The sequence below is a fragment of the Falco naumanni genome, chromosome 7 (genome assembly GCF_017639655.2).
Source record: "Falco naumanni isolate bFalNau1 chromosome 7, bFalNau1.pat, whole genome shotgun sequence".
NCBI classification, from domain to species: Eukaryota; Metazoa; Chordata; class Aves; order Falconiformes; family Falconidae; genus Falco; species Falco naumanni.
Window position 1 is genome coordinate 53,423,368 of NC_054060.1, and position 27,785 is coordinate 53,451,152.

A 27,785-nucleotide genomic window follows, 5' to 3' on the forward strand; every position below is an offset into this window, starting at 1 on the left:
AGTACTAAGTCAACCTGTTATAAAAATTTCTTAGTTAACTACTGCTACTAATTAAAATGTACTATATTTTGTCACAACTGGATAATACATAAATTATAGATACATTACACACATTCTATACTGCACAACTGCTATGTCAGCATCATTCCTAATTAATACTTCTACTCTCAGAAAAATCCTTTAAGTAGTCCTGCTAACATTTACAAAAATTACAGGGATGAAGCTAACTGGTTTTCATGAAGGGGGAAAACCTTTATTGTGTATCATGAAATGCAAAGAGAATATAAATTTATATTTTATCATTTACCATTTTAGAGCATTAAAGCTTTATCTCTCTTGCCACAATGGAATCACTTTTTAAAGAAATTCACTTTGATTTAATTTAATTGAACAAAAGACAGCACCTCACTCTAGACAAGCAGAATTGTTAAGGCGCTGGCTGGGGCTAAGTAGGTATATAGTACTACTACCCTATAATGTCTGGAGTTCAACAAACTACAAAAACTTTCCTCTAACTAAAGGAAAGTAGAAGTTTTAAAAAACTTTCTGCCCATTCCTTTCAACTAGGCATCAGCTGACCACATTCACAGTTTCACCAGTGCAACTGGTAAAAATAAAAAGGAACAGGTGAAAAGAAGCTTCTCCTAATTATTGGACTCCGAGATATTTTCTATGAAAAAAATCAGGCAAAAAATTCTACCTCAAATTTTCACAATGCACAATACACAAATCTCAAATTTCTCTTCTGCTGGAAGATCTTTTACTTCTTCAATCAAAGACCTTCTATGTAAAAGCAGGAAAAAATCACTTTTATTTCTGGCCATCTTATCTCTAGGAATGGCAGTTAATCTGATTTCAGAGTTTTTCTCAGCAAATAAAATTGTAAGGGAGTTTTTTATTACAATCTATGATGTCCATTAAAAAAAAAAAAGGCTTCAGAAATTGTTTATATTAAGTTATCTTTTCTTTTATCTCTTGTTGTACCTTTGTCAGAAGGCACATTCAACTGAATTCCCACAGCACTGATTCCATTTCTCTTGTCTCTGTGTTGCTGGTGTTCCTCTGAAGGTCCAATGCTATTTGGTGATGCCTTGGACATAAAAAATTGAGAAGCTCTGGATTTGGTACTTAAGAATCAGCTTAAGAAAAATATTTTCTTGGAATAAGAACCATGGAAATAGGTGTAGACACAAGAAACAACCTTGAGATCCTATCTGTTTTTTCCTCCTGGATATGAGACATTATGCAATACAACATTACTGCTTTTCTTCCCCTTGATCAAAATTAATGGCAGGCTATTGGACTCCATTTAATACCTCAGTTTTGGAGATTTTCTATCATACCATTTAGAGGTAAGGATGTTGTTTACTCATAGCAGCCTCTCCCATTTTCTCAAAACAACAGCAGATGACATTGAGCACTGCTGGCCATGCATCCTGACAATAAGCTGTATTTCTGAATGAAGAGTCTCTTACAAAGTTAGAAACTACACTACAAATCCCTTACGGACCCGGAGAATCTCCAATCCCACCTCGCCTCTTCAAATAGCTACAATTTCCACAGAGATCTTCAGTTCCAATTGGTTTGTTCCTTTAGATCTGCTGCTGGCTCAAACAGTTCAAAAATGCACAGTGTGCTATCCTGTCACCAGAGAAGAATGTTTCCTTTTTTTTGAAACCCTCAGTTTGCAGTTTAAAAAAGGGCAGCCTAGGTCTTGCACTTTATGTTTCATGAGCATGAAATCCTGGTCAGCTAGAAATGTTTTAACTGCATCACAAGATCTGGTTCACCAGGCAGCCAGGTTATCTGCATTTTAGACACGAAGATCTTCCCTTTGGACAGAGCACAAAGGATGAATTGCTTGTACAGTCTTGCAGTGTCACCTTGATACTTCAGCTAGCAGGTTCTTTACCACAAATTCCAAAGCCATTCTTTGTGGAGAGTGTTCACTAAGTTTTCATGCACTTAATATTCCAGTTTTCTTCTTCAGTTACAGTAGAATCTAACTATGCCAAGATTACTAATTGGTACTATGGCCTGACAGCTTTGGAGAAGGCAAAACAGTTCCTGGCATCTGATTAAGCAGGAGACCCATACATATTGACCAGTCACCAGCCACAATACCTTGGTCTGTATTTCTTTCAAAGACAGCGATCCCTCCAGAATGTGAAAAGGACAAATAGCTGAAGTTGCAGGCAAAGCAAGAAGAGTCCAGTTTCCCTGGAAATGATTTATTTACTTCATAATCCATAAAAGCACGTTCCCATTTTGCCGGTATGAACTAGCACAGTTGTATTATTTGGAAACAAAGTGTCATCAAGCTGAAATGCCTGTTGATCCAGCCCTTTTTCTTGATTTCATAGAGATCATTCAGAAGAACGGCTGTTTGAGTGAGGATGGCATTTGTCTTGCATCTGGAAGCACTAAATTTTATTTATTGCTCCTGTATTAGCTTAGGAAAGAGTGTCTTTGTATGTGTATAAGTATAGTATTACTGATTTATTCTGTATTGGTGTTTTGATGACCATCATGATGAAAACAGGGAGGCTTTCTTATCATACAGTAACGAGGCACAACAAACTACAGAATATGTATCAGATGCTTTTAAGAACACATACTTGATTATTTTTAAATTGACTTGTCTCCTGGTGGATCCAGACAGCAATTACTTATCTATGACAGAAAAAGCATCAGTGACATAATCTATGACTGTAAGCATCTTTCTTCTTAAAAACTTTTTTATTAGAACTTTTGCCTGTTCATACACTGAAATAAGAAAAAAACCTTTATAGTACTAAGGATAAGGAAGTGCTAGAAATGATTGCTTGAGAAGCTTTTGAGAACAAATTAGACACACATCAGCAAGGTATTGCTTACACACAGATCTTCCTGCTTAGGGGCAAAGTCACTGAGTAGGTGAGCTCTTTATGTTTGCATTTTGTATGATCCTCCTTAATGGAATATTCATGTAAAGTCTAGAACTTGGATCACAGCATGAGATAGTGTAAACTGTCATCTTTTCAGGAGATCTTGGCAACTTTAAGGGATTCTTTTAAAATACAGAATAAATAACTGTATGTGCTCAAAATTGATTCAGCATTCCATAAAAATTCAAGTCCACTACTTTGATACTCATCCATTAATCAATTCTAATAATATGCTGAAGCCTAATCTTTACATAGTGGGTCATGGCATTAATTTGACGGTATTTTATAAACTTATAAAATGTTTTTATCCCATGATGTTGTGAATTCTAGTTTATCGTAATATATTTCTCCTTTTTTTCCCCACCTTAATTACAAAATTGAATATATTTTTCTTTTCAATTCTTGCTAAGATGGCACTATACCTTATTGTAGAAGACTATTTATGAAGCTGATACGGAAGTATTTACAACAGTATATGCATTTTGGTAGGTAGTGACCCAAGCCAGAGATGTGGGAATTAACAATGAACTTCAGAGATCATAAAACCACCTATACCTACACAGGTAATTAGTAATCATAATGTGATGGCCATCTGTACAGAGTCTTCCCAGTTTCACTGGCCGAGAACGGTCAGCGTTTTTCAGCCTGGACATCTCTAAGGTCATGGGTTTTATTTTAATGCAATAGATAATTAAGGGTGCTTTTTTTTATATCATTTATGATCATATGTTATATAGCAGTTGCCTAGCTAGACTACACATCATGGTGGTCCCAGACTGGTACAGTGATTTTAAAACCACGCTGAACATGGTTGCCGACTGATCATGCAAAATCTGCCCCGCCCCAAGCTGATTTTTCCCCACTTGTGCACAGTGCAATGCAAAAAAGAAAGAAGTAAATAAAACCAAAAAAGTGTGATGGGCGAGCAGGTCGACTGTGTGAGAGAACACGTGCAAAGTATACCTCAGAAACACTATAGGTGGATGAGCACGAAGGGAGCCGAGCCTGGTTGTGCAGTGGGGAAAAGAAAACATTGTTAAAAAAGAAATGGTGGCACAGTAAGGGTCTCAGAAGGTTTTCTGTATAGGTGGTTCCAGCACTGAGATAGTAGCAGGGGGTTCATTAAGTTCCCATGACCAGCTATTTCAGAAACTCCAAATTTATGCCCTTTAAGGTGGAAGCTTCTTAAAGAATGAAAGCACTGTATTTGTAAAATACTTAAAACTAACGGTGAATCTGAAGACAACTATGAATGCTTCCTCTTCTAAATAACTGACACTATCCTTAGGTCGATAAGGTATTGTAGGATGAAGCTTTACCAATCTCTCTCATTTAAAACTGTAAGTTTTATTCTAACTCTGCAACAGGTACAATGTGAAAACTCATTAGAGGCCCTATCCTTCCCTGTATGGTTTTTATGTTTTCAGATGCTCAGAAAGAGCATTTTGACAATGGAAGTTTTCTTCAATCTCACTGCTCCAAAAACCAGAATAACTTGCCAAGTTAAATGACTAAGGGCCAGATGTAAGTCAGTAGAAATCTGCAGATTATGTCCCTAAGCAATGCAAAGCGCGGTGATTCCTGCGAGACAATGTCCACTGTTGAAAGCTCTCGGCACAAACAGCAATTAATTGGTAACACTACAGTTTTACTGATTGCTTACGAAACACTTTGTTTATACAAGATATCCATTTTTCTATACTATCAATCACTCAGACAACTCAAGCATAAGAAAGGACTCTCCAGTTACTCCTAGGACTTCTTTTCCTAACAAACCTGAAAATCCCTTCTTCGGCTGAAACATTTCATGTTTCAATTACAAAAAGTAGTTTGGTTCTCAAACTGTGGTTGTCTTTTTCCCTAACTTTTGTCAGATTAACAATGATCTGATGACAACTTGCTGTGAAAAAAGGGTAAAAGCAGCCTAATAAATGAAATTTAAAAAGATTCTGATGACAACTTGCTGTGAAAAAAGAGTAAAAGCAGCCTAATAAATGAAATTTAAAAAGATACAGTTCTTATAAAGGCATTAAAAATATGTTGTTTTTTTTTCTAGTGGTGGAAAAATGAATTATCAGAAGCCCCAGCAAGACATCCTCAGACTTCAACAAAATTAGTATGTGTACAGCAGTCAGGGTACATTTGTGGTAAAGATGAACCCAGCAAGAATTTCCACATAGATTATTAGTGATCACTTGCTGACTTAGGTATTATGATGGACTGAGCAGAGTATGGTACTCGTAAAAAGTCTCTCATGAATATTCTTCAATCTCAAATTGGTATTTCATAATTCTTCATAAAAAAATAAAATGTCACTTCCAGAAAAATTCTACAGTCACATTTGTCTGTGTTCATTTATGTCTCCATTATACACTCTTACACTGCTGTTCTTTCACCACTTAAAATTTTTTAATACTCTGAAAGTATTTTTGTTCCTTTCTGGCACTGTGTATTTCATTTGCTCTTCTAGATAACATTACTATGGGAATCTGAATCACTTCACACCACCTTAAAAGTTCACACACACTTAGCACTTTCTTCACCTGAAGAAATTTTTTCTTATAGGCAGATAATCTGCAGGAGGGTTATGTCAAAAATGTAAAATTCCTTCAGAAAAATATAAAGCGCAGAAAATTCAGTTTTAAGGAATATTATTCTTAAACAGTCTATTTTGTAAAAAAAAAAGAAAAAAAAGGAAAAAGAAAAAAGAAAGAACCCTTTTTGACAGAGCAACAACTCTTTCTAGAAACATTGCTTTGAAAGCTTTCTAAGAGAGATAAGGTGTGTTTTTTCTCTTAACAAGGGTTCTGCTATTCACCCAAGGCTTTCAGATGAATCTCTAATCCAGATTCTCATAAATAATGTCCAACCACTGATCCCATGGTTTGTCTTGCAATAGCGTGGACAAAGATAAACCACTAGCTTCAGTTTTGCAGGTAAGCATCCAAAGAATACAGTAACAGCAAGAAACAACACAGCAGCAGTTTTTGAAGTATCAGCAACTAGATAAACAGAGATTAACAATGAGGAGGTTTGGAATCATAGTCCACAAAGTTTTAATGAACTTGGCTCATCTTGTCTACTCCTCACACTAACTTACAACTGGTATGTTAGACACCTGTGTACTTCTTTAATCTCTTAGACAACTACTGTAAGTAGAATGCTATTACTTTCCTTGTTAAAATTATCCTGTGATCTAATTATCCATATTTTAATTAATATCTAAGCTACATTTACCATTTAACTTCAGTCTTATTCCCATTAGTATTTAATCAATTCAAATAATTTTGTATTTTTTTTATTATAGCTCCAGTTCTATAGAAGCAAATTATAATATTCCCTTCAATAAGATATTTGTGTATTTTCTTTTTCCCTATGCTAACACACACACAATTTTCTTTTATCTCATAATCTCACTCACTCCAAACACTTTGTTCTTATTCATATATGTACAGACTCTCAATTTACCTATCTTGTTTACTTATAGAGATGAAATCAAAGGTTCTAACCTCAAAACGATCTAATGTTCTTGAGGAAAGGATTATGCTCATACTACACTTCTGCACATAGCGATTGCTGGTTGTTTTATTTTCAACAGGATCGTGCAACGAGACTGTTTAATATGCTGCACATGTAGCGCTTCCTGATCATTTCTATGTCATTGATTTTTCACTAACTAGTCTCCATTTTTGACCATGTGCCCAATTTCAGCATTTTAGAATGCATTGCTTTTGTGTTACTAAAATTAACTGCCAGTACTTTTCTAACCTCCTTTGATAATTCGGCAATCTATTACCTACTCACCTTACAATTTATTGTCATATATGAACTCCAGTGATTGATTCTTTCAGTTTAAGAGAGGGAGCAGCTCTCCTTATTTTGTATGCTACGTGACAATCCCTACATATTGTGTTAGGTGAAACTAACGCGCTAACATTTGAGCTGTTGGGGTCTTTTCCCCCATGAACATCCAAGTAAAAGGGCCGCATTGTCAGTCACAGAAATTCCCCACTGTGAGAATGATTTAAAAAGAGCTATGCCTATTTACACCAACTGAGAATCTGGTTCAAAGGCTGCAAGGGCAATCTGTTGTTAGTTTGAGGACCTTACTGGCTTGACTCAGGTCTTTAATAACGGAATATTAAGAACAGGAGTAAAAGCCCTGTGAATGCAATCCTTCACCGTGATCAAAGAATGCAGGTACTTAAAGACAGAACACAGTGCAGAAGACCACAGACTCTGAGAAATACAGCTCTGTATGAAAAATTATAATTCCGGTTTCATTAAACATCATCTGTGGACAGTATCTGGCCTCTGCTATGAATTCTGAGAATATTTGTCTTGAACAAAACCAGAACCTTTGATTTGGAACCATGCTGGCCAAAAGCCACACAAAAATTGTTTGGCATATTACTTGGGAACTCTGTGTAGAACCTCTACACTTAGATTTAATTTTTTTTCCCTGATAAGCTTTCTGTAATATTTTTCTACAAAATTTAAACTTGCATTTAAAATTCTGAGCCTGTACAATTAACAAAAAAAAATCCTCAAAACACAGACTGAAGCAGTATAGTTCTGTTGAACTTCAGATTAATTCCATACTTTCAGGAAGGTATCAATTTTAGCAGGTATTTTGAGTTCTAAAATAGAAAACAAGCAGTGGTTTCACTGTTGGTCATCTCACTAGCTAATGCACTTATTTGCTACTGCTACATGGATTTGAACAGTAGGGGAATGACAACTTGTCCAAGTGACAGAAAACTTAATTTCTCCAAACAATATTTAAGTTCAGAAACTGGTCTCTGAACATTATTTCTCTGAACAATATTAAGCTTCAAACACTGGTCTCTGGGAGTGGTCAAAGGATTAAGACATGAAAAGAACTGGAATAGCTGCAAGGAAGATTAATGAATGTCTCAAGAAGAAATAGAAAACAAATCTCAGGTCAGGATAACTTTTTTTGTTACGTGCTACTGCTGATATTGAAAGTAGTGTTTTAAAATGAAAACTCCTAAAACCCCCAAAGTGCTTAATTCCGATTTTCAGTGCAATTTTATTTTAATTATTTGGCAGGGTTTCTAAACTTTTGGTGGAATCCGGGATATTCTGCAGAATTCCAACATTTCCTACTTATTTCCAATGGCCTTTGAATTTAATCTGAAAAGCATGTCTTTGCAATTCATTCTGGAACAAAGGTTCCACCTTAATAGCATACACAATTGTGCAATAGCATTTCATTTTTACTTATGGGGCTGGCCATCAGATACTATATGCTCCCCCTCCCACACCATTCAATACATTTGCCACATTGTAGGAGTATTAACAACTTACATTTAAACCCCTTTCCAAAAGCAATATGGAAGAGATTAAAATTATTTTAAAGATTAAATATTAACAGATCCCTCATTATTTTCTTTCCGATTGTCCACTATTAATAAGGATTTGTTCTTTTCTTTGATCAGTCATTTGTATATCGTCTTTTAAAAGTTGCCTTATGTAAAACACCCATAATTACAGCATGAAGCAGAGCAGCAGTGACAAAGCAGCAGATTTTAGCTGTATGTGATTTTACTTGCAATGTGTCCTGCTTGTTTTAAGGAACTGAAAGGTTTCTTAGTTCACAATCTGACCTCCTTATTACATTGTGTGTGTGTGTGTAGTGTATGGCCATGAAATAACAGAAAAAGTGGCACAGAGCAACAGAATAATTTCATGACAACTCATTTGTCATGGCTAATGTGGTCACAGGTTTTCATTTGAAATTCTTCCCCATGTGACAATCTCTGAAATAATCTTTTTTGTTGTACAAAATTTCATGGCATAGTATTTTTCTGGATTTACATTTATTCACTAGTACTAAAACATTAATTTAAGAGTGAGGAATCTAAAATAAAGGAACTTGCTTTGTCTTGATTAGGACTACTAAATTTGAGTTGCCACCAAATCTAAAATATCATGGTTTATTCCCCCCAAAAAATTGATTCTAAAAGATTTTCCAGGGAAAAGATACAGTCCTTTAATTAAACTTATTTTATAAAAAGCTGCAATATATTAACAGCTCAATTTCCTTGTATTTGACCTGCAAAGATTATAAACTCAGTGACTTCTATTTGACAATGAGCAGAAATCAACTTTATGCCAAATACATAGCTGAATATGCAAAAGCATCCAAAAGGGGTAAAAATTATCAAATCATTATCATTACCAAAATTATCTTGCACTGTATAACCATAGTGGATTATGCATTAGAGAATGATAGTGCTGAGAATGACAACAGTCATAGTGTATGGAAGACACAAACAGGACACAAATTTAAAGAAATTATTCTGAGAATCTTCACTGGATGAATGTGCAAAGAGATAAAGGGTTACTAACTTTCACATCTACTATGCTTACAACTGTCCCTTTTTTTTTTTTTTTTGTAATTTTCATTATACCTTAAATTAGGCAGTTTAAACTCATTTCTAAAGAATTACTGAAAAGGTGATCTTAATTTATGACGTGAACTACTAAACACAAGGTACTGCTGTCTGTATTGTTATGTTGGATTTGATTTGCTTTATTAAAGATTTCTGTGAAAAATAGGCAACTTTATAGGGGTGTCATAACTGACATACTAGATCCTAATCCTTTTTTCACATGTTTTTTCATTAAAGAATAAACGTAAAACACATAAGAAATATGCTGCAGATCTTTTTTTTATTAGTCTGCTACAAACCCAAAATACTAAACCCCCAAATGTTGACCTATTTTGTGAGATAAAGTAGGGACCCAAAAAGATTAAAGGTAAAGACAGAGGTACATGTGAACCTATATGCTTTTGGGTTACCTTATATGAGCCACAGTTTTCAGTTCAGGTAAGGCTATCAATCACTGGAAGAAGATACTTTTATCCTTTAAATTAAGGAGATCTATTTTATTTGTTGCTAAGTTAAATATTCAGGAAACTTCTAGATATGCAACTTCAATTTTGGAAAGGGATTGCTTGGGATTTTAGGTTGCTGTAAAGCCAAGCAGTTTGATTAGCATTCATTAAAATGCAGTAGATATTTTTTAAACAAACCTTGTCAATAAGGTCTGGCTTCTCACACACATTTAAATGAAACCCCAGCCAGAAAAGAAAGAAAACACAAAGGGAGAAAGAGAGAGAGAAAGGAAAAAGATGAGGATGAGAGGACAAACCACTCAGATTTGGTGTTACCAGTCAGCGGAAGTTTTAAAAAAAACAGATCACCGAGTGAAATCGTACATTTACTGGGAGAGAGCATCCTTTGACATTGCCTTCTAGGTGATCTCTGAGCTCCTCCAGCTTTCGATGGAGCTACATGTAAACATCAGAAAATGAATTGAAAAAGCAACCTCTTGTCACCTTTTTTGTCTTTTGATTTTTGTGTTTGTGGGTTGATTTTTGGGTTGTTTGTTTTTAGTGGGTTTTTTTGTTTGTTTGTTTGTTTTGTTGTTTTTTTGTTTTTTTAATAAATCATACCATAACGCATTTCTCACTGCCTCTGGCAAAAAAATTTCAAAACATCAAAGTGCTTTGAACAACACAGACCTACAAGCTCAGTAAACTTGGAATCTGGAACAAGATACTTCTGCTTGGTTAACATGGCTCTTTTATCAATACAGGAAAAAAACCCTGAAAAATCAATGGACAGATAATTCTAAAGCTATTGAATCTCTGCTACACTGTTTATTTATTTCTTTATTTATTTGCTTATTTATTGGCAAGGCTGTGTTCTAGAATTTATTTCCAGCAAAAATAACTTTTTCTTTTTTGTGTTTGGGAACCTCAATTAGGATTTGCAGTTTTCTATAAGGATATTCATATAAGATTTTGTGTCTAAGTATCTTTTAGGTCATGAAATTAAATCCTGGGCAAACAGCTCTAGAAATAACAATCATAAATTAGGTGTCAGCAAGTACTCATAAAAACAATAGGTGAATCCCATCACCTAAATAAGCTACATCTTCTGCGTATGTATTTGCACTATGCATTTAGAATTGTAAGTGATGACCCATTAAAATGCACAGGTCACAGTAATTACATCCACAGTTTTCAAAAACAGCACTAAAATCTGTGGCTGTCTTGCATTTTCCTGTGAATTCAGTGGTCCTGAACATCTCCCACTGAAACAGTGCCTCATTCATGTACAGCGCTCTTCTCATCTACACTGTAACAGAAACCTCTTCCCCCCAAACAAGGTGAAAAGATAAAGCCTCACAGACAGTGAGGAATGCTATAGATGCCTCTGGCTATAACTTGTATAAATAAGTAACAACTGGCTTCTTTTTCTGCACTGAGATCAATTTAAATGGTGGCATCACTGGAAAGAGGTGCATAATTAATCCTTTCCCTCACCTTCTTTATGCTCAGTGAAATAACATTTTCACAAAGAGCAGCTGCAGAGCAGTGTTAAGAGAATGGAGAGGATGGCTTGTCCTGGAACAAAGGCAATACACTCACATACAAAACCAAACCAAAAGATTAAAAACCAAGAAGGCAGGAAAGGCAAGGAGAATACAGAAGAAAAATGAAATAATTGGTGCTTGAGAAAGTGCTAAAAGGAAATAATGTGGAAAAAAGTGAAAAATTGGATGGCTGAAAGAGGCAACTGTTGAGATGGAACCTGAACAGAATGGCTTGGACTGCATATGATCAGCATCTTGGTATAGATTACGTCCTGTGTTTTGAAGCATTTATTAGGGTGTAACACTATGCGTGGTGGGTACTGATTTAGATATCTGCCTGTTAAGTGCTCTAAATATCTGAGTATCTTTGTACAAACATAAAAAAGGCAGAAGGGACTAATTATTAGCAAAACAGTGGCTCCATTCTTATTAGCCTTACATGAACCTCTCTCATTTCCTCTTTATTTAGTTGGATTTGTTCTGATTTAAAGACTAGACATACATGAAATATTCAACTCTCTTGTAACAGCCCTTTGCAGAATTAAACACAGAAAGTGTGAGCACTATAAAAATTTAACTATGTTTCAAGATGGGAAGCAGTAGTCTGAAGATGAGTAAGTCACTTCTCCATGTAACAGGCAGTTAAGAGACAACAAACAACACAGATCAGAGAAGTGGTTTAATCATGATCACCAAATTATAGGCATTTCAAGAAAGTTGTTACTATCTCTTATTTCTGGTGACATTCAAAGCTAACTAATTGGCAGCTTGCCTTCAGTAGTTTGTTCTATGTGTAGCACAGAAACAAACAAAATGTGACCCAACAGCAATAAGAATACTGAAATAAAAATGATGGGATGGTGAGAAATGGAAAAGCCCCTTCCCTCCCTCCCCTCACCTCCCCCTTCAAAAGGAAAAGTGTAGGCTATAGAAGAAAACTTGCAAAATAAATGTTAGAAACATATTTACTTTGAGGGATCCAACTCTACTAGCAACTCCTTTGCTTTCATCCGGCCGTCTAATTTGCTACAATGGGGGAAGATGGGTAAAAAAGACAGAAGAATAAAGAAAAAGTGAACTTAAAAAAATTTCCACACAATCAGTTAGCAGTACATGCAAGACATCAATTTGACTCTCTGAGACACCTCTAGAGGACAAAGACACAGACTCTAATTTCTGGAATAAATGATGCTTTACCACGGCATTTAAAACTTGCTTTGTTGATCATTTGTATTTCAGTATATTACCAATCTGGCACATATGTTGCATGCTGAATTCACTAACATTTCTGAAAGAATACATGTTACTTATCTGATTTGGATATGAAGAGTAATGATGTCCTAAAACACTAACTGAAGAAAACAACACCCTATACCTTCTACAAATTGTATGATCATAGTATACTATGACTGGGAGTATCAGGCCTGGCAAGTATCATGATTGATACCTGACAGAATGCAATACAGATTCCTATTGAACCAGGCCTAGAGATTTTTAGCCACTGCTATCAAGATTCCCAGTTAAAAATTATGCTGCCCAACCAGAAAATTTTAATGCCAGACCAACATTAGATTTTTATTTTAAATATACCACATTATAACCTCGCTCCCCACATCTCCTACCTGATTACTTTTCCTTTATTATATATGTTTTTTTCCTAAATGGTGCAGAGGATGGAAACAAATGAGGTAGCTGCTCAAAAGGCTTCATATTGTTGGAAGCATGTAAAATAAATCATTTATTTACAGCAAAAGTTCTTTTCAGATTGCTCAATCCAGTAATTATACCTCTTTTACTGATAAATTAAACTTGTGTCATTTGAAGTAGAGAGGAAGAAGACAATAAAAATGACTTTAGGGATATCCTAGTCTGAGTCCAGACTGAATTGAAAGTTTTTAATATCTGGTGGTTGTTTCATAGCTTACGTAAAACAAAGTCCCACAGAACTGAGGTGAACCCTTTCAAAGCACATTAACTGTCTTTTTTTAAGAAATCTCAGCAAGGAAGCCGAAGACTGAATGAACCACAGAAATTCAACTATGCTTTATGCTCTCTGGAGCACATTTGCAAAAGCACAAGTTAGATTGCCCTGTTTCTTTATACCTGACCCATGCAAAAGGGAGAAATTCATATTCAAAACACAGTCAGCTGAATGCTTTTTTACTTGCACTCGATTCTCAAGAAAGTAATGCAACTAAGCAATATATTAACAATTGAAATATTTAGTTCTGATAGAATGTCCCCTAGCAAAATACACTAGAACCATTTATGTAAATTGTTGCTTTCTTTCCCTCATCTTATGGCATTAAAATAGCATTTGTTCTGAACACTCAAGTGAAACACCCACATTACTCTTTTCATAGGGCTCCAAGCAAATCTCCAAGCAATTCTAGTACGCTGACCAACAAAAAACTGTATTTCTTAAATATAGTATGTCTCCTTTAGAGGACAGATTAAATTAAAATATATGCAGCTGCAACCTAGTTGCTATATTTTTCCTATTTTTTTTTTTTAAAGATAGAAGCCTCAAGAGGGAAAAAATGACCCTTATTTGAAAAGAAAACAACAGGAGTTAGAGCAAAGATACCTGGAACAATATCTTGGTTGAGATATTACCAGTTCCAGACAATAAGACATAATCGAGTAGAAACCCAATTCATGTTATCAATTTGAAACTTTAAAAAAAAAACAACACATTTATTTTTGTTTTGAAAAATAAGAAAAAATAAATGCTGATAATCTCACATAAGGACATGGAACTAGGACATTAAGAAAAATGCTACATACCACAGCAACCTGGGAAAAAGTTGTGACAGCAATATGCATTGCCCTTCAGTTTTTCTTCTATTACTTACCAATGTGGGTATTGTGGCTGCTCAAGTTGTGCTGAAGGTTTAAGATTCAGTCATAAATGATATTGGAGATATTACAGGTGTATATAACTGACATTATTTACTCTTTCTTTCTTCAAAATACATAGAGGAATACATACGCAATTTGTACGTTGTGAGCAGTGAAATTATAAATGCTCACAAGGTAGCCTAAGGTCAACTCTTGTTTTACATCCATGGCACAGTCAATATACATGATAACATGTTTTCCACAGGAACCTTGCAGAATGCAGCCTGGATGCTTCTCAAGGAATGAAAGAGAGTGATGTAAGTACTGCACAAGTTATACTACATCTGTTCTGGGAATTAAATAGGGTATTGCCAAGAAAGCAAGGGACAGCAGGAATTACACACTCCCCCACCCCCTCCCACCCCCTTTTTTTTAAATTTTCATGGCAAATGCCATAGAAAGGAATTCAGGTATATCCTTATCTCTCTCTGGTCAACTCTTGTATGATGTTCTAGAAGCTGACTGATAAGCTAGTATTTCAGGAAACACTTCTTGTTTTTCAGAAACTCAGCTAGACACAAGAACCCCATCATAGATGAACACGTGTAGCTATGAAAGATCAGAATGAAAGATGTGCACATACGTGTTCTAAATGTATACTGAAGTATGTATACTTCCGTATACTTCTGTCCCGATCAGTCACTTGTGTGATCTAGAAATGAATCCTTTGATTTTTCTATTACTTATTTGTAAAATTAAAACAATACTGCTAAGCAAAATATAGCACTAATAAAAAGAACCTCAACAATGACACTGAAAACAAATCTTTCTGCCTCAGGTTTTATGGTTTGTTGTTTGTTTTTTTTTTATTACCACAACACAAGCAAAATGAGTGGATTAAGAGATGAGGCAGGACCAACACTAAGTACTTATTGGCAAAATGTTACCTGAAAGACATGAGGTTTTTGAACATTCTGAAGGAGGAAAATGAAGATACTCAATGTAATGAAGGAAGAAAGGTGTTGTGTAGGGAACATTCCAGGAAACTGGCAGGGTATAATGCACTGACAGTTAAGATAAATGCATTATATTTACATCCCTTTCTTATTCACAAAGGAATAATAGCAGGAGCTGGTAACTGAAGATTAGTCACAGGTGTCCCTATCCTGATATCTGAAGAAAAAGGTGGAGTTATGGGAGTACAATGAGATAGGAAGCAGGAAAATCAGAACCAAAGAGTGAGCAAAGTGGAGTGCTCAAATATGCTTAATGAACTTGTTAGATGAGTGAAAGACTTTGGTACCAAAGAACAGACACAACTGTTTTCTAAGCAGAAGTCTCACATATGATTTCATAATTATACCTCTGCCTTCTAATACAGCTCCTAAAAAACGTCCCTGTTTCTCCCTGGTTTTACTTCAGAAAAAAGAATTTAAAAGACCTAACCTTAAGCATATATACTCATCATAAAGAAAGAACAGCTCTGAACAACAGGCTAATCTGAGATTCTGGCTTTAGTTGAATTTGTTTAAAGCAAGATTTCCACAACTGGAGAAATAGCCTCAAATACTTAAGACTATCTATCTTAAGACTCCTTCCCCTTTCAGATAATATACCTTGTCCTTGATACTCTAAAGTTTCCCTGCTTACTGCTTCTGATAAAGAAACTGGAGTTTTGCAGGACCTAAAGCCTTCAGAAATGAGTTTGCATATCCACATTCATCAAAAGCCAAACTCCTGTCAGATTTTTTCCAAAATGCTGGCTAACACATACATGGTTCATAATGACAAAGCCTTTTTGATATGATTGAATTACTTCTTTCTGAAACTGAGCAAGTGCAACACTAGCAATGGAAACTCTTTACAGCAGTAGTTTAAAAAGATGTTTCCTTATTCAATGGCCTGGGCATGCGATGCTGGAATCATGTTAATCAAAAGCAAGAGATTATACTACACAGCATCCAAATCAAGTTCAGTTTATTTGCTGTACACATACGAAAAAACATACTGTTCTACCACTTGACCACTACCTGAGAGATCAATGATAAACGACGATTAAAGAAAACTATTAATATTATTTGTGGAACATTACACACCAGTGGGTCTGCAAATAAACATTTTTGCATCTGCCATATGTGTTATCCCATATATCCCCGACAACTGCATTGACAAACATTTTCTCTTTTCTTACACAAAAATAGTCCCTGTCAGCTTCTAGGCACAGCTTCTTGACATTGCACCTAACCAAAAGTTCCCTTGCCCTCGTAACTTAGGATGTCTTAGGGGATGTGCAGTTAAATGGTGTGAATATCCTCTACTGAATCCTAAGTCATGAAACTTGCTCACATCATGTTTGTCAATGTGACTACACATATTGTTAATAAATATTTATGAAGTGATCCTTTTTAAAGCAGGATTTTGGCTGCAAAACAGTGAAATTCACAACTTTGTACATGGTATGAGAAAAGACGACACCCCCCCCCCCCCCCCCCCCCCCTTGTTTTTCTTGTTTTAACTGTTATTACTTCCTTCCAGTTACCATCTAATCTCAAATTGCAGGGCCATCATAGTAAAAAAGGAATGATCAGTTTTGGAAACCTAGAGCAAAACTGTGCATGTGATGCAATTTGGTTCATACTTTGGTTTGCTTCCTTCAGAATTGCACAATACACTCCAAATCTGCATTCCTGCCTGCCTGCCACCCCCCCCCCCCCTTGCCCCCCATTCCAAGGGCCACTCAACTGACCAAGGCAAAATATGGAAGAACAACAATGGGATAAACCTCTCTGCAGTCTGTTGTATCTTAAAGAGATGTTCTATGATTCAGTGAAAAGGTTTGTGGGTGTAGAAAAACAACATTAAAATGATCTTAAAGGTAAATGCATCCAGAAGACATACAAAATTAAAGTAGAGAAACTAAATATGAACTGTAATGTATTCAAAGAGCCCCCCAGGAAGGGGCTTAGAAAAATACAGTATATTAAGTACAGGGATATTTAGGAGTCATCAGCAATTTGTTATCAGAAGCTTGCAGATTCCTCAAGTTGATATAGTGCATTCCACTATGGAAGAAGGAGGTCCAATTGATGAAGAGAAACCATAAAAACTATGCTATGCATATTATTACACCGTTCTGTTCCAGAAAAATGTTCTTGAATTCTTTCACACAAATTCTCACATATTTCACATTAACAACAAAAAGTATCTCAAAAGTATAACCCAACTGGCCATGATTTTACATCAGCTGGCCAGGAACAAAAAACATTATGTATTGGCCAGATCACATAAGGGAAATGAATCCAAAGGAGATTAGATCATATGAAGATGGAAAATGTTTTTTCTGACCCTTAGCAATGTTTGTCAAAGTTCACAGTATAAAACAAACTGGAGATAAGTGAAAGACAGTGATGTCCAGAAAAAAAGGGATAAACTAAATATTCCATGGCTGGCAAGAAGTCATTTTAATTAATGAATTAATTACATGCTGCTTGTCAACAAATTTGATGTTGGGGACTGTGACTGCCAACATCCAAATATATAATAAAATGCCAATATGGGTGGGGTTTTTTCCAACCTTTACTTGCCTGATCAACAGTGGAAAATTCTGATACAGAAATCTGATCTCCAACTACAATGCTCTTCTCTAATAAGAACAATGTTCTACATCAAGTGAGAAGTCTCTATTGCTAACAAAGAGCTTAATATATTTTTAATATTGCAGCAAATCAATTTCTTTTAAGTTAAAAAATGCATTATGTATAACTTCTAAATTCATGCATGAAAAATAGACCTGCACTTGACAGTATTTTTACTTCTCCAGTTTTAGGCCAGACAAACACCAATTAGATGTGGCTTCCTAAATAAATGGGGAGTATTTTCAAACAAAGGGAATACAAGCTTCTGTAACAAAGACATATATCCTCAACCAATAAACATATTCACACCTATGCATCATACTGCAGTAAGGCATAAATGTTTTATTAGGGTTGCTGCACTTCTTGAAAATGGTAAAACTACAAAAGCATGATGTACATGAATGCTAATGAATGCCAATAAAATGTAATTATCATATCATCATAAATTTTGTTCACACTACCCACATATTTTTCTTTTTAAGTTTTACATTAATTTTTTAAACAGGGCACTACTACTCACACTGTCATTCCATGTGCAGATGAGGGAATAAATACAGTGCAAGTGGACCAATCAGCAGCAAAAAGTAATGATATTTTCCTGCAGTTTTGTAGTTTAGTACATTAATATCATCACCAGATCAATGCTCTGTTAACACACATAATGGCAAAGATAATGTAACCATGTCCTTATACAGGAGATTTTGTAGTACACTGGTTATTTTACACAACATGTGGCAGCCTTGTTCTTTAAAAATATCTATTGACTTCAGTGAAATTTAATGGTCAGAAATCAAATCTAAAAGTTGGTAGGTAAAATGCACAGCCAGGGCAAAACACACTACAATAAATAGAAACATTACCTATTATACTACTATTCTTAGTGATTTAATGTCCTAAATCTCATTCGAACTGGAGCTCTGGGCATATGAGAGTTGGGTCCTTACTTTCACTATGCAGTTAACAAAATACACAGGCTTTATGTTGCCCAAGACATGAAGAGACTATAAATGATGAGTAACAAAACCGAATGGCTACTCTTGGCAGTGGCATGCCCAGCCCAATGGGAATGGTATGGAAATTGCACAAAGGGCTCCCACTGATTGTAAAGAATGCTGGCAAACAGAAGGTGCAATTAGCCTGCACAAAGCGGTGTGCTGTTGAGACCAGACTGCACCAAGAAAGCTGATTAAGTTCAAATATTGTAAGCTTCATTTTATTATATAGGGAATACACATGCACAAACATAATGGGACCAAGTTTTACAGTACGGTTTCCAGACCTGGCTTCTGCCAGAGCTTTCAGCCACACAACTCTCTCGTCACGTATCTGTTCCCCAAACCCTTGTACCCAGTCAAGGCTACCTCTCTCCCAGTTCTTCCTGACCTTTTCTTTTCTCATAAAGCTATTGCTACCTCCTGTCTCCAAGCTACTTCCTACCCTTCTCCAAACCACTCTAAGCCCTGCAGCCTCATCACACAAATACAGCTTTGTTCTATACTCTTTTCGCTCTACCACTCAACCTTTACAGGTAACTTCTCCTCAATTCAATACTTTCAGTCCTCTCATTTCAGCCCTGCTTTGAACGTTTTTTCACCGGCTGCTGGCACATTTTGCCTGCCCCACCCCCCCCATGCCAGCAGCCTCATTGATTCCAACATCTGTCACATATACCAGAAATCTGTCTTGGCAAATAGTGAACAAGTTCATATTTAAGGAAAAAATAAAAATGTGGTAAGTACTAGATAGTGAAGTTTTGAATTCTTTGCACATACCTTTCCCAAACTGATGATTCACTTCTGAATGTGCTGCTCTTTTACCTTGTTGCCCTAAGCTGAACTGAAGTTCTAAAAGCTGCAGCACCTATAGGGCTGTTCATAGTTCAGTGGCAGACAGGGTCCTTTAAACATTTTTAGACACTAAGCCAGCTCCTATCAAAGATACCTTGGTGGTCACAGTGAAAGCTGTTGCATCAATGAAGTCACTTAGAAGTGACCCGATGGTGGGATGGGTAGGTTATAACGCAAACCAGCTAAGGCATTTGCTCTCTTCGACCACTTTCAGCAGCAAAATTAAAGGAGAGTTGTTTGCACTGGGGCTTAGTATAACAAGAAAAATCCCATCTTTCTGAAAACAGATGGGCCAGCGGGACTTTAAAGGGAAGAGTAAATCTTGTTGAAGACAAGTGCATTTAAGGTCTGTTCTCAAATTTCTGTAATATCCTGTACTTTATCCTTTTGACTAGGCAAGGCTGTTTTTGGAAAACCTGTGCAACACTTCTTGTCACATGTATTTCCTCACAGCTACCCATCCTGAAGAGTTCAGCCACGAAAAAGAAGCGGAAGGGTTGGTAAGGACACTGGGAAAGGGTGTATCCATCAAAGCTATAGGAAACACATAATTAAAGCAGTGAGACAATAACCTCAGAAGATTAAGATAAGGTGGAAAGATCTGGGATTCAATTTACTTTGCAGAAGCTTAAAACAATATGACCTTTAGGTGGATAGATACTAACAGTAATCTGGGAAGTGACCAAGGTCAACCTTTGTTCACACTGATGGTGCTGTTGAATTAAACTATTGTCCAAGGAGGCTGCCTGGGAACTTCATAAAGCAAAGGAAGTGTTGCAATGAACGACCATGCCAACGCATAGAACTCTTTGCTCAAAGGCATTCCTCACATTTTGAAAAAATATTTTTATAAGAAAAAAAACCAGCCTTAATAGAGAAACTGTAATGAATAGTGCAAATTTGAAGGACAGATTGCCAACAGCTGGTTTGAAATCTTGCCAAATTTGTTACTGTTTCTTATGGGATGATTTTCATAGATCTACTTTAAGGCATTCAAGTGGAAGGCCCAGTTTCCAAAACAGTCATTGGAGAGAAATAAGCTCCAAATTTAAGTGCTTCGAATTTCTCACCTTAAGGATCCCTAATTTGTCATAGACTTTTCCCATAAATACACTCCTACAGTCACCACTGTTGCTGGTTTAAATACACAGCTCTCTACTGAAATATATGCAGGTTTCAGTAAATGTAAACATCAATAAATGCCTACAGAAGTTCTTGTCCAAGAACATGCAATGCTACAGTGAAAGTGATCAGAAACAGATAAATAGCCACATCTTTCCTCTCAAACAAACAGCAAAACTGAAGAAATCACATTCTACTGTATTCATAAATGCCCCTTTTGAAGAGACAATATGTATTTTGCCTTTTAAAATTAGACTAAATTGGTGAGCAAAATAGAGGCAATTAATCTCAGACATTAAGGATAAGCTTTGAATGTAATAAATACGGGGATTCTTTTGGATCACTGTCATTACTATTGTAATTCAACACGTAATCTGTGAATGGACTAATATCTTCATGATCACACAATTCTGAAATCACATTTTAACATGTCATCAGAATTTTGTCATGATTTGTGCTGCTACAGTTTACTAATTTTACAAAAGCAGAAATGTAGAAAAAATTAAATAGTATTTTCTTATGCAATCTCTTCACGGAACAAACAACACTAGTTAAACTGATTGCTGATGTTCAAAATGGGACAATTTCCTGGAGCACTTCAGTGCCTTCTCCCTTTTCATAGAAAATTAAAGCAGGGAGAACAACCTATGACCAATATTTTACTAAACAAAAAGTGGCACAACTTTCTCCTTGGAGATCCAGGATACAGAGTTGGATAAGCATTGACCTAAGACTTACATGAGTTACAAAATAAAGGGTTTCTAACATACTTTGTGAGAAAGGAGGCAATTAGATGGGTAAGCACCCAAAGAAGTTGAATTTAACAGAATGAACTTTATTAACAAATTTTAAATGGCTGTTTATGAGAAGGCTGGATAAAAGAACAGTTGTCTCTTAATTCTAAAAACTATTATCTTTTCCAACACCTTTATTTTCTGATTTCCTAGTACTGTGTGTTGATGTTTAGTGATTGCTACAGTTTAATGGGACTACTTAACGGAATGGACTTGGTATGTTAGGGATTACAATAATGTTTTCCAACTTTTCTGGATAAATTGGCTATAGGGCTTACCTCATCTCATTGCTTAATGACTACTTCTCATCTGAGGTACTTTGAACTGTCATTTATTGTGCTTAGAACGATAGAATGGAACCACACCAAAAAAGCAAGTAAAGCAGCAATGACATGGTGTACACATACCCCTCCGGTATGGTTCCACAGTACCTAGGCTCAGCTGTGACAAAAAAATTATGTGTACCCACATGTACAGAGATTTTTTTTAAAAAAAACCCAATCATCCTGAGCAATAGAGAGGCACAGAATGAGGATTACACACGCCAACAGGTATATAAGAGGTACTAGGCCACATACTAAGTATGTTGAATGTTTTCCTTTACCAGCCAGTAAATAATGCACGGGAACTTGGCAGAAGAATGCTAAAGAGAGAGGATCTTGTATGTTCTTCTAAAACCTTCTGGGGAAATACTTGTTAAAAATAGCTACAGTTCAAAAACTTGGGGAATCAATATGGTGTAAGAATCTACTTAATGAATAAAACTTTTAAATTCTGATAGCAGTTGCTCAGGCTAAGTCCTAAAAGACAATGTTTTGTCTTGGAAAGATAAACAGATGAATGACTATATTCACACTTGATGCACTGCTGTGCTGACCTATAAATGCAACTGTAACATGATTCTGAGAACTAGCTTTTTGTAAAAGATAAAGCCTTTCTGCTTGGGCAATAAAGGTACAAGAAACAAGACCTTGATATAAAATACAAAAAAAATAATCTTAAAATTGAGATGAGGTCTACATCTCCTATGTCTTGTAGAAGGTATCTTGTAAGCGCCATGCAAAATCAGATGACACACACACACAGAGTTAATGGTCTACATGAGTCTTGCATTCAGGCTCAATCTGTTTTTTAGATAAACAACTGACTCCTTGGACATTGTTTCTGTGATCACATTAGACCAAGAATAACTTTGCAGTTTCATACTATAATGAAATTGCCTGATTGCTTAACTACATGAAGATAGATTGGCTTCCAAATGAGAAGTATTTTTAATACAGATGCAATAAACCCAAAGTGAACAGGTATTCAATTCAAATAAGACTGATCTTGAAAAATACATTTTTCTGTATCAACAGACAATAGTTTTATCTACCAAGGGAAATAAACGACCACCTTGGTTAGCCTTTTTCCAAAACACTGTTCCAACTGAAGATACCTTGACAGAACAAAAATAAACTCTTGAAATACTTTGTCTCTGTTTTCTTGAGCGCAGAAGAACAAAAATCCATGCCAAAAAGGTTACTAGGTCTAGACAAAGAGCCTGGCAGACATGAAAATAAAAGATTTTGTCTAAGCTAGACATTATTAAGTACAAAATGGAGTTAAAGTAATTTAAAACAAGGAGTAAGAGATTCCTTAAACATACAAACAGAAAAAGAGAAAGTAGAAATAGTATGATTTCAGGTCGGGAAGGCATCTAGGGTAGAGTAAGTAATAAAGAATAATACCTTGCCTGAACTTTGATTAGGAACGATAATACATGACATGGGAACAAAGGTGTAGTAATCAATGAGAGTTAGTATAAAGCTCTATTACTTTTTCTGAGTCAACTGCTCTTATAAACAGATGAAATGTAGGACAGGAACATATAGGAGTAAAAAGGCAGGGTAAGGAAATTGCTTGCTGGAAGGTAACAATGTATTTTGCTGAAAGAGAAACAGGTGGAACAGAAGTTTGGAATACAGTTTGCAAACGAGTCATGTAGAAACTGACCTTATCTAGTATTTTCAATAATGATTTTGAGACAAAAGTTAGGAGGGTTCTCAGATAAATATGGGAGGTTTCATCATTACAGAATATTGAAGTAATCTCATCAGCAAGTATCTGATAACATTGAAGATTGCTGTAAAAGAATGGAGTGAAATTTAATGTAAAGTTCTGAACTAACAAGCATCTTTGCTGCATGGGCAAAGATTTTACAGTTGGAAAAAAGACAGAGATTAAAAATCTATTGTACAAAACACCACTAAAATCTCATATAAGCAGATACACAGTTTTGGTGACTCTAATGAAGGTGAAATCTACAACAAATGCAGGAAAAAAACCTTTGAAGGAGATTTTTTTAAAATATGAAGGAGTTTGACTTAGGTAATTCATAAAAATGAAACCTGAAAGTTTCTATGCATCCCCTTTATAAGTCAGTCTGAGAAATGAACACATGATCAAGAAAAGATTGGTCTATTTAAGTTAAAAGGCCAACAGTGGCACAAAGGCAACTGAGTGCACTGACCAAGGAGATAATGAGGTTCTAAAACAGGGCTGGAGACAGCTGTGCAGAGAGGAAAACTATTTTCAGTTTGCAAATTTTAGATGGTATTACATATTACAACATTAAAAAGTATTAGATATTGCCCAAAATAGGAGATAAGGTTCATAGAACCAGGAGGTGCCATTTACTTTTAACTCCTTTATTTCCTAAAAACCTTTCCAAAGGTGAAACTAGACTTCAGGGAGTACTAGTACACTCACTAAATAACTTGCAACTTAAAGGCAATTTGATATTTATATTATCCATGAGAAAAGCAACGCCTGTGCTTTAGGTTCTTGCTTCTCTCTCAAATCTTACATCAGGTAGATGCCACCTACTTCTGCAATGGAACCAGCAAACCTTTACTGCAAATGATACAGTAACCGCAGTAACAAGCAAGACTTGAAAGATATTTCCTGGTCTAAATTTCAGTTTTGGCTCCTGTGAATAGATAACTGCTTGCTGCTGCTAGACTACCACCACTCCTTACAGCACTTTGAGTTGCATGTGCACATGAAACGGGATTGTTATTATTACACTGCAAATCTATAGAAACATGATATGATATCATGCAAGTAGCTTGCTTCAAGAGCAAGCAAATACAGACTTCTGTACAAGAATACTCCTTCAATAACAGATATATTAGAAGTGGTAGAGAAAAAATGGAAATGTATGGATGTGAAAGCACCAGAAAACATAGCATAAGTGATATGAGAAAAATATGTTGATGTCAGGCATATTAGTAGTTCAGTTAAGTTCACAGCACAGTTAAGTTCATGCAGCTTCTGGGGATACCCAATCAGTAAAACAGGGCAACCTAAAACAATTTTCAGACCCAAACAAAGAGCTGAGCCACTGAAATATGATGTTTGAATGATAAAAAGCAGGTTTAAATAAGGAGAACACAGGTCCATGAGCAAATCTTGCAAACTCAAGAAGTGGAACCAGATGGAGAGATAAATATCCCTTTAACTGTCAGATCCTAAACAGGATATATAAGGCACATCTGACACTGAATTTATGGATACCAGTGTAGAGAAGAAACCTAGAGAAATTGTGGAGAACTTGATAGCTGGTGCCCAATGTCCTACACATCATTTCAAGCAATCTTGACCAGACAGATGGGTACACATATATGGATGTCTGAATGCTGGACAGACTACTGAATGCATGTATCTTCGTGCTCTTGAGTATGTAGATATGAAAGTGTGACTGAAATACTTTTTGTTTTAAAATAGCATCACCTACCTGTCCTATAATAAATGGCATTAAACTTTGCTACATCGTCACTAAATTATTAACTATTGTAAGAAAGTAACTAGAAGAAAGAGGATCATTGTCTATCCTTGAAAGTATGTTTTTAAAATTTCTGATCCTTTTATCAAAAAAAGAACACAGCAGTAAGTGATATGGATTATTTATTATGTCAATAGTCAGTGAAGGAACAGAAGAAAGCCTGCCCGTGCCCGAGCTGTTGATTATGATCAGGTTAATGTATGAATGGCTGAAATTACAGATTGGCAGAGACTGAAGTGCTAAAAAAGAGGAGCAGTAGAAAACCAATTCCTACAAACAGAACCTATGGCTATATAAAAATTCAGCACGTAGATGCATAGTTTTCCTTTTGGAATCATATTTCATAACGAAACAAAAATAAATCAATTGGCACAGGTAGTAAGAACTAAGATCCCCAAGGAAAAGAGAAGGAATGGAGGTGGAAAGTCAATATTGCTCCAGGAGGCCAACTCAGCAAGACATCAAAACGATCACCAGGCAGCAAAAGATTCAACAAGCATTCAAAAAGCCAGAACAGATATATTGAAAATGGAGCTAGCAAGTATTTCTGTAGAAGTGAATTCACAGTGATTTCTATATGAAGAAACTGGATGAAAGACAGATGTAGCTACACTGCTGTTTGGAAAAAAACCAACAACAACCCAATAAGCAAAATCAAAACCCCTTGTCTTGTGATACATCAGAATTCAAACCAGAGATTTATTTTGGATAGGAACCAAAAAGGTGAGGTAAGGAAACTAATGCAAGAAGGATGCACATCTTTTCCTTTTCTTAAAGTAATGCCAAACTGAAGTTACTAGAATTTGAAAAAAAAGCCCAACAATTGGCCTTTGAAAAAACATAACAATAAACAAAAACTCTTGCCCCCAAAACTAATTGGAAAAAACATTTCAAGAAGGAACTGACAAGCTGATGCAGCATAAGCGTATATAGATCAGAACTCATGCAATGCACGTGTAAGCTATGATGTCTGTACTGAAAGATTATTCTCTTCTGGATGATAGTTTAAATTTGAAAAAAGAATTATTTTCAGGGAAAGATTGAGAAGCTTATTTCTGACATGCTTGAAAGTTCACTGGACTCAGGAAAAAGAATGGAATTCCGTAGCTTAATAAAATACCAACCGGTGACTAAGAAAGAGAAATATAAGGAAATTTCACACACTAGAGCTTTTCATATGATTCAGTATGTAACAAGTCTGAAAAGCAGCTGATTCTATGAATTCAAGAACTGTTCTGGATAGCCAAACCCCAACTGCTCTAACATTCTTCTTTAGCCCTGGTATAAACAGTTCTTGGGCATAAGACAAGGAAGGGAACTGGATTTTGCCACTGCTATATTATTCAATACAGATTCCAGTTACCAACAAATATTATCAATGAATATGGTACTACTTAAAAAACAGATATATGATAAATAAAAGTAAGTCAAGTAAATACCTCTACTGAAGTTCTATGTTCATCTTAAACTTGATGACACGAGTTTTCATTCTGCCTCTCCAGTGACTTGTTGATAGGTCTATTTTGGTACTAACAAAAACCCCAAAATCCTACCCCAGTATTTTTCAGTCTTCCTATGAAGGGAATCTTCTATTTCAGAAAGGATTTTAGTAGACTTTGCTTTTATTATTTATGATGTATTTGGGTTTTTTTGATATCCTAAGCATACAAAGCTGCTTCTTTCTTAGGTACAATGTCTCAGTTCTGAAGCTGTGGTATTCAGTATTTTCAACTAACAACAACCACCACCAAAATGTAAACAAATAAGACTTGTTAGGAGTCAATCATCCAATGTTTTGCCAGGACTTTACACAATGAGGAAAAAAGGCAATGACTATCTGGAAAATATTCTAGTATCTTAGTTAGTAACTGATTTGAAAACCACTGCTGCACTGTGCTGAGGAGAACCTAGGAGGGTACAGTAGATTGGTGTGTGTTAGTAAGCAGGATTCCTCAGCTTAAGGCCACGCTGGCTTCTTTCTACTGCAATTTACATTCTCTCAGCAACTTTTCACTAAATATCATTTTTTTGTAATCCTGGAATATGCACTAAAAAAAAAATTAAGAGGACATAAAACCCAGACATAATCAAGAAAACACTGGTATTTTTAGCAAGATCAAATATCTAACTAGGCCCATGTGTCTATAAACAGCTACCTGTTTTACAAGAAAAAGCAAGAAACCCTTGCACTACTTGGTGTGCGATTTCTTCTACAAAGGCCATCCTAACAATTTAAAACATTCTTTGCATTTTTCCATGCTCCTCAACCATATCACAGCTAAACAGCTGTGCTAAAGCACTTGCTACTTAAGTCAAGCAAGTTCCTATGCAAACTTAATAAATAAAAAAGAAAAAACTTTACTTGGGCATTTAGTGTATGT

At 35.7% G+C, this 27,785-nt stretch overlaps 1 protein-coding gene across 10 annotated transcripts in view; it reads right to left on the reverse strand.

Moving 5' to 3' along the window:
* The window catches only part of GPHN (gephyrin), a 297,146-nt gene that overhangs the window by 67,381 nt on the left and 201,980 nt on the right, over positions 1 to 27,785 (reverse strand). For 4 of the 10 annotated variants that reach the window (XM_040600163.1, XM_040600161.1, XM_040600159.1 and 1 more), the window contains 2 exons: positions 12,309 to 12,365; positions 3,891 to 3,932 (listed from right to left, as the gene is read on the reverse strand). The exons of 4 other annotated variants lie outside the window; for them this stretch is intronic. In XM_040600163.1, coding sequence (XP_040456097.1) covers positions 3,891 to 3,932; positions 12,309 to 12,365 — 99 coding nt within the window. The remainder of the gene's footprint in view (positions 1 to 3,890; positions 3,933 to 12,308; positions 12,366 to 27,785) is intronic. 2 more of the 10 variants (XM_040600164.1, XM_040600158.1) reach the window with 1 other exon arrangement.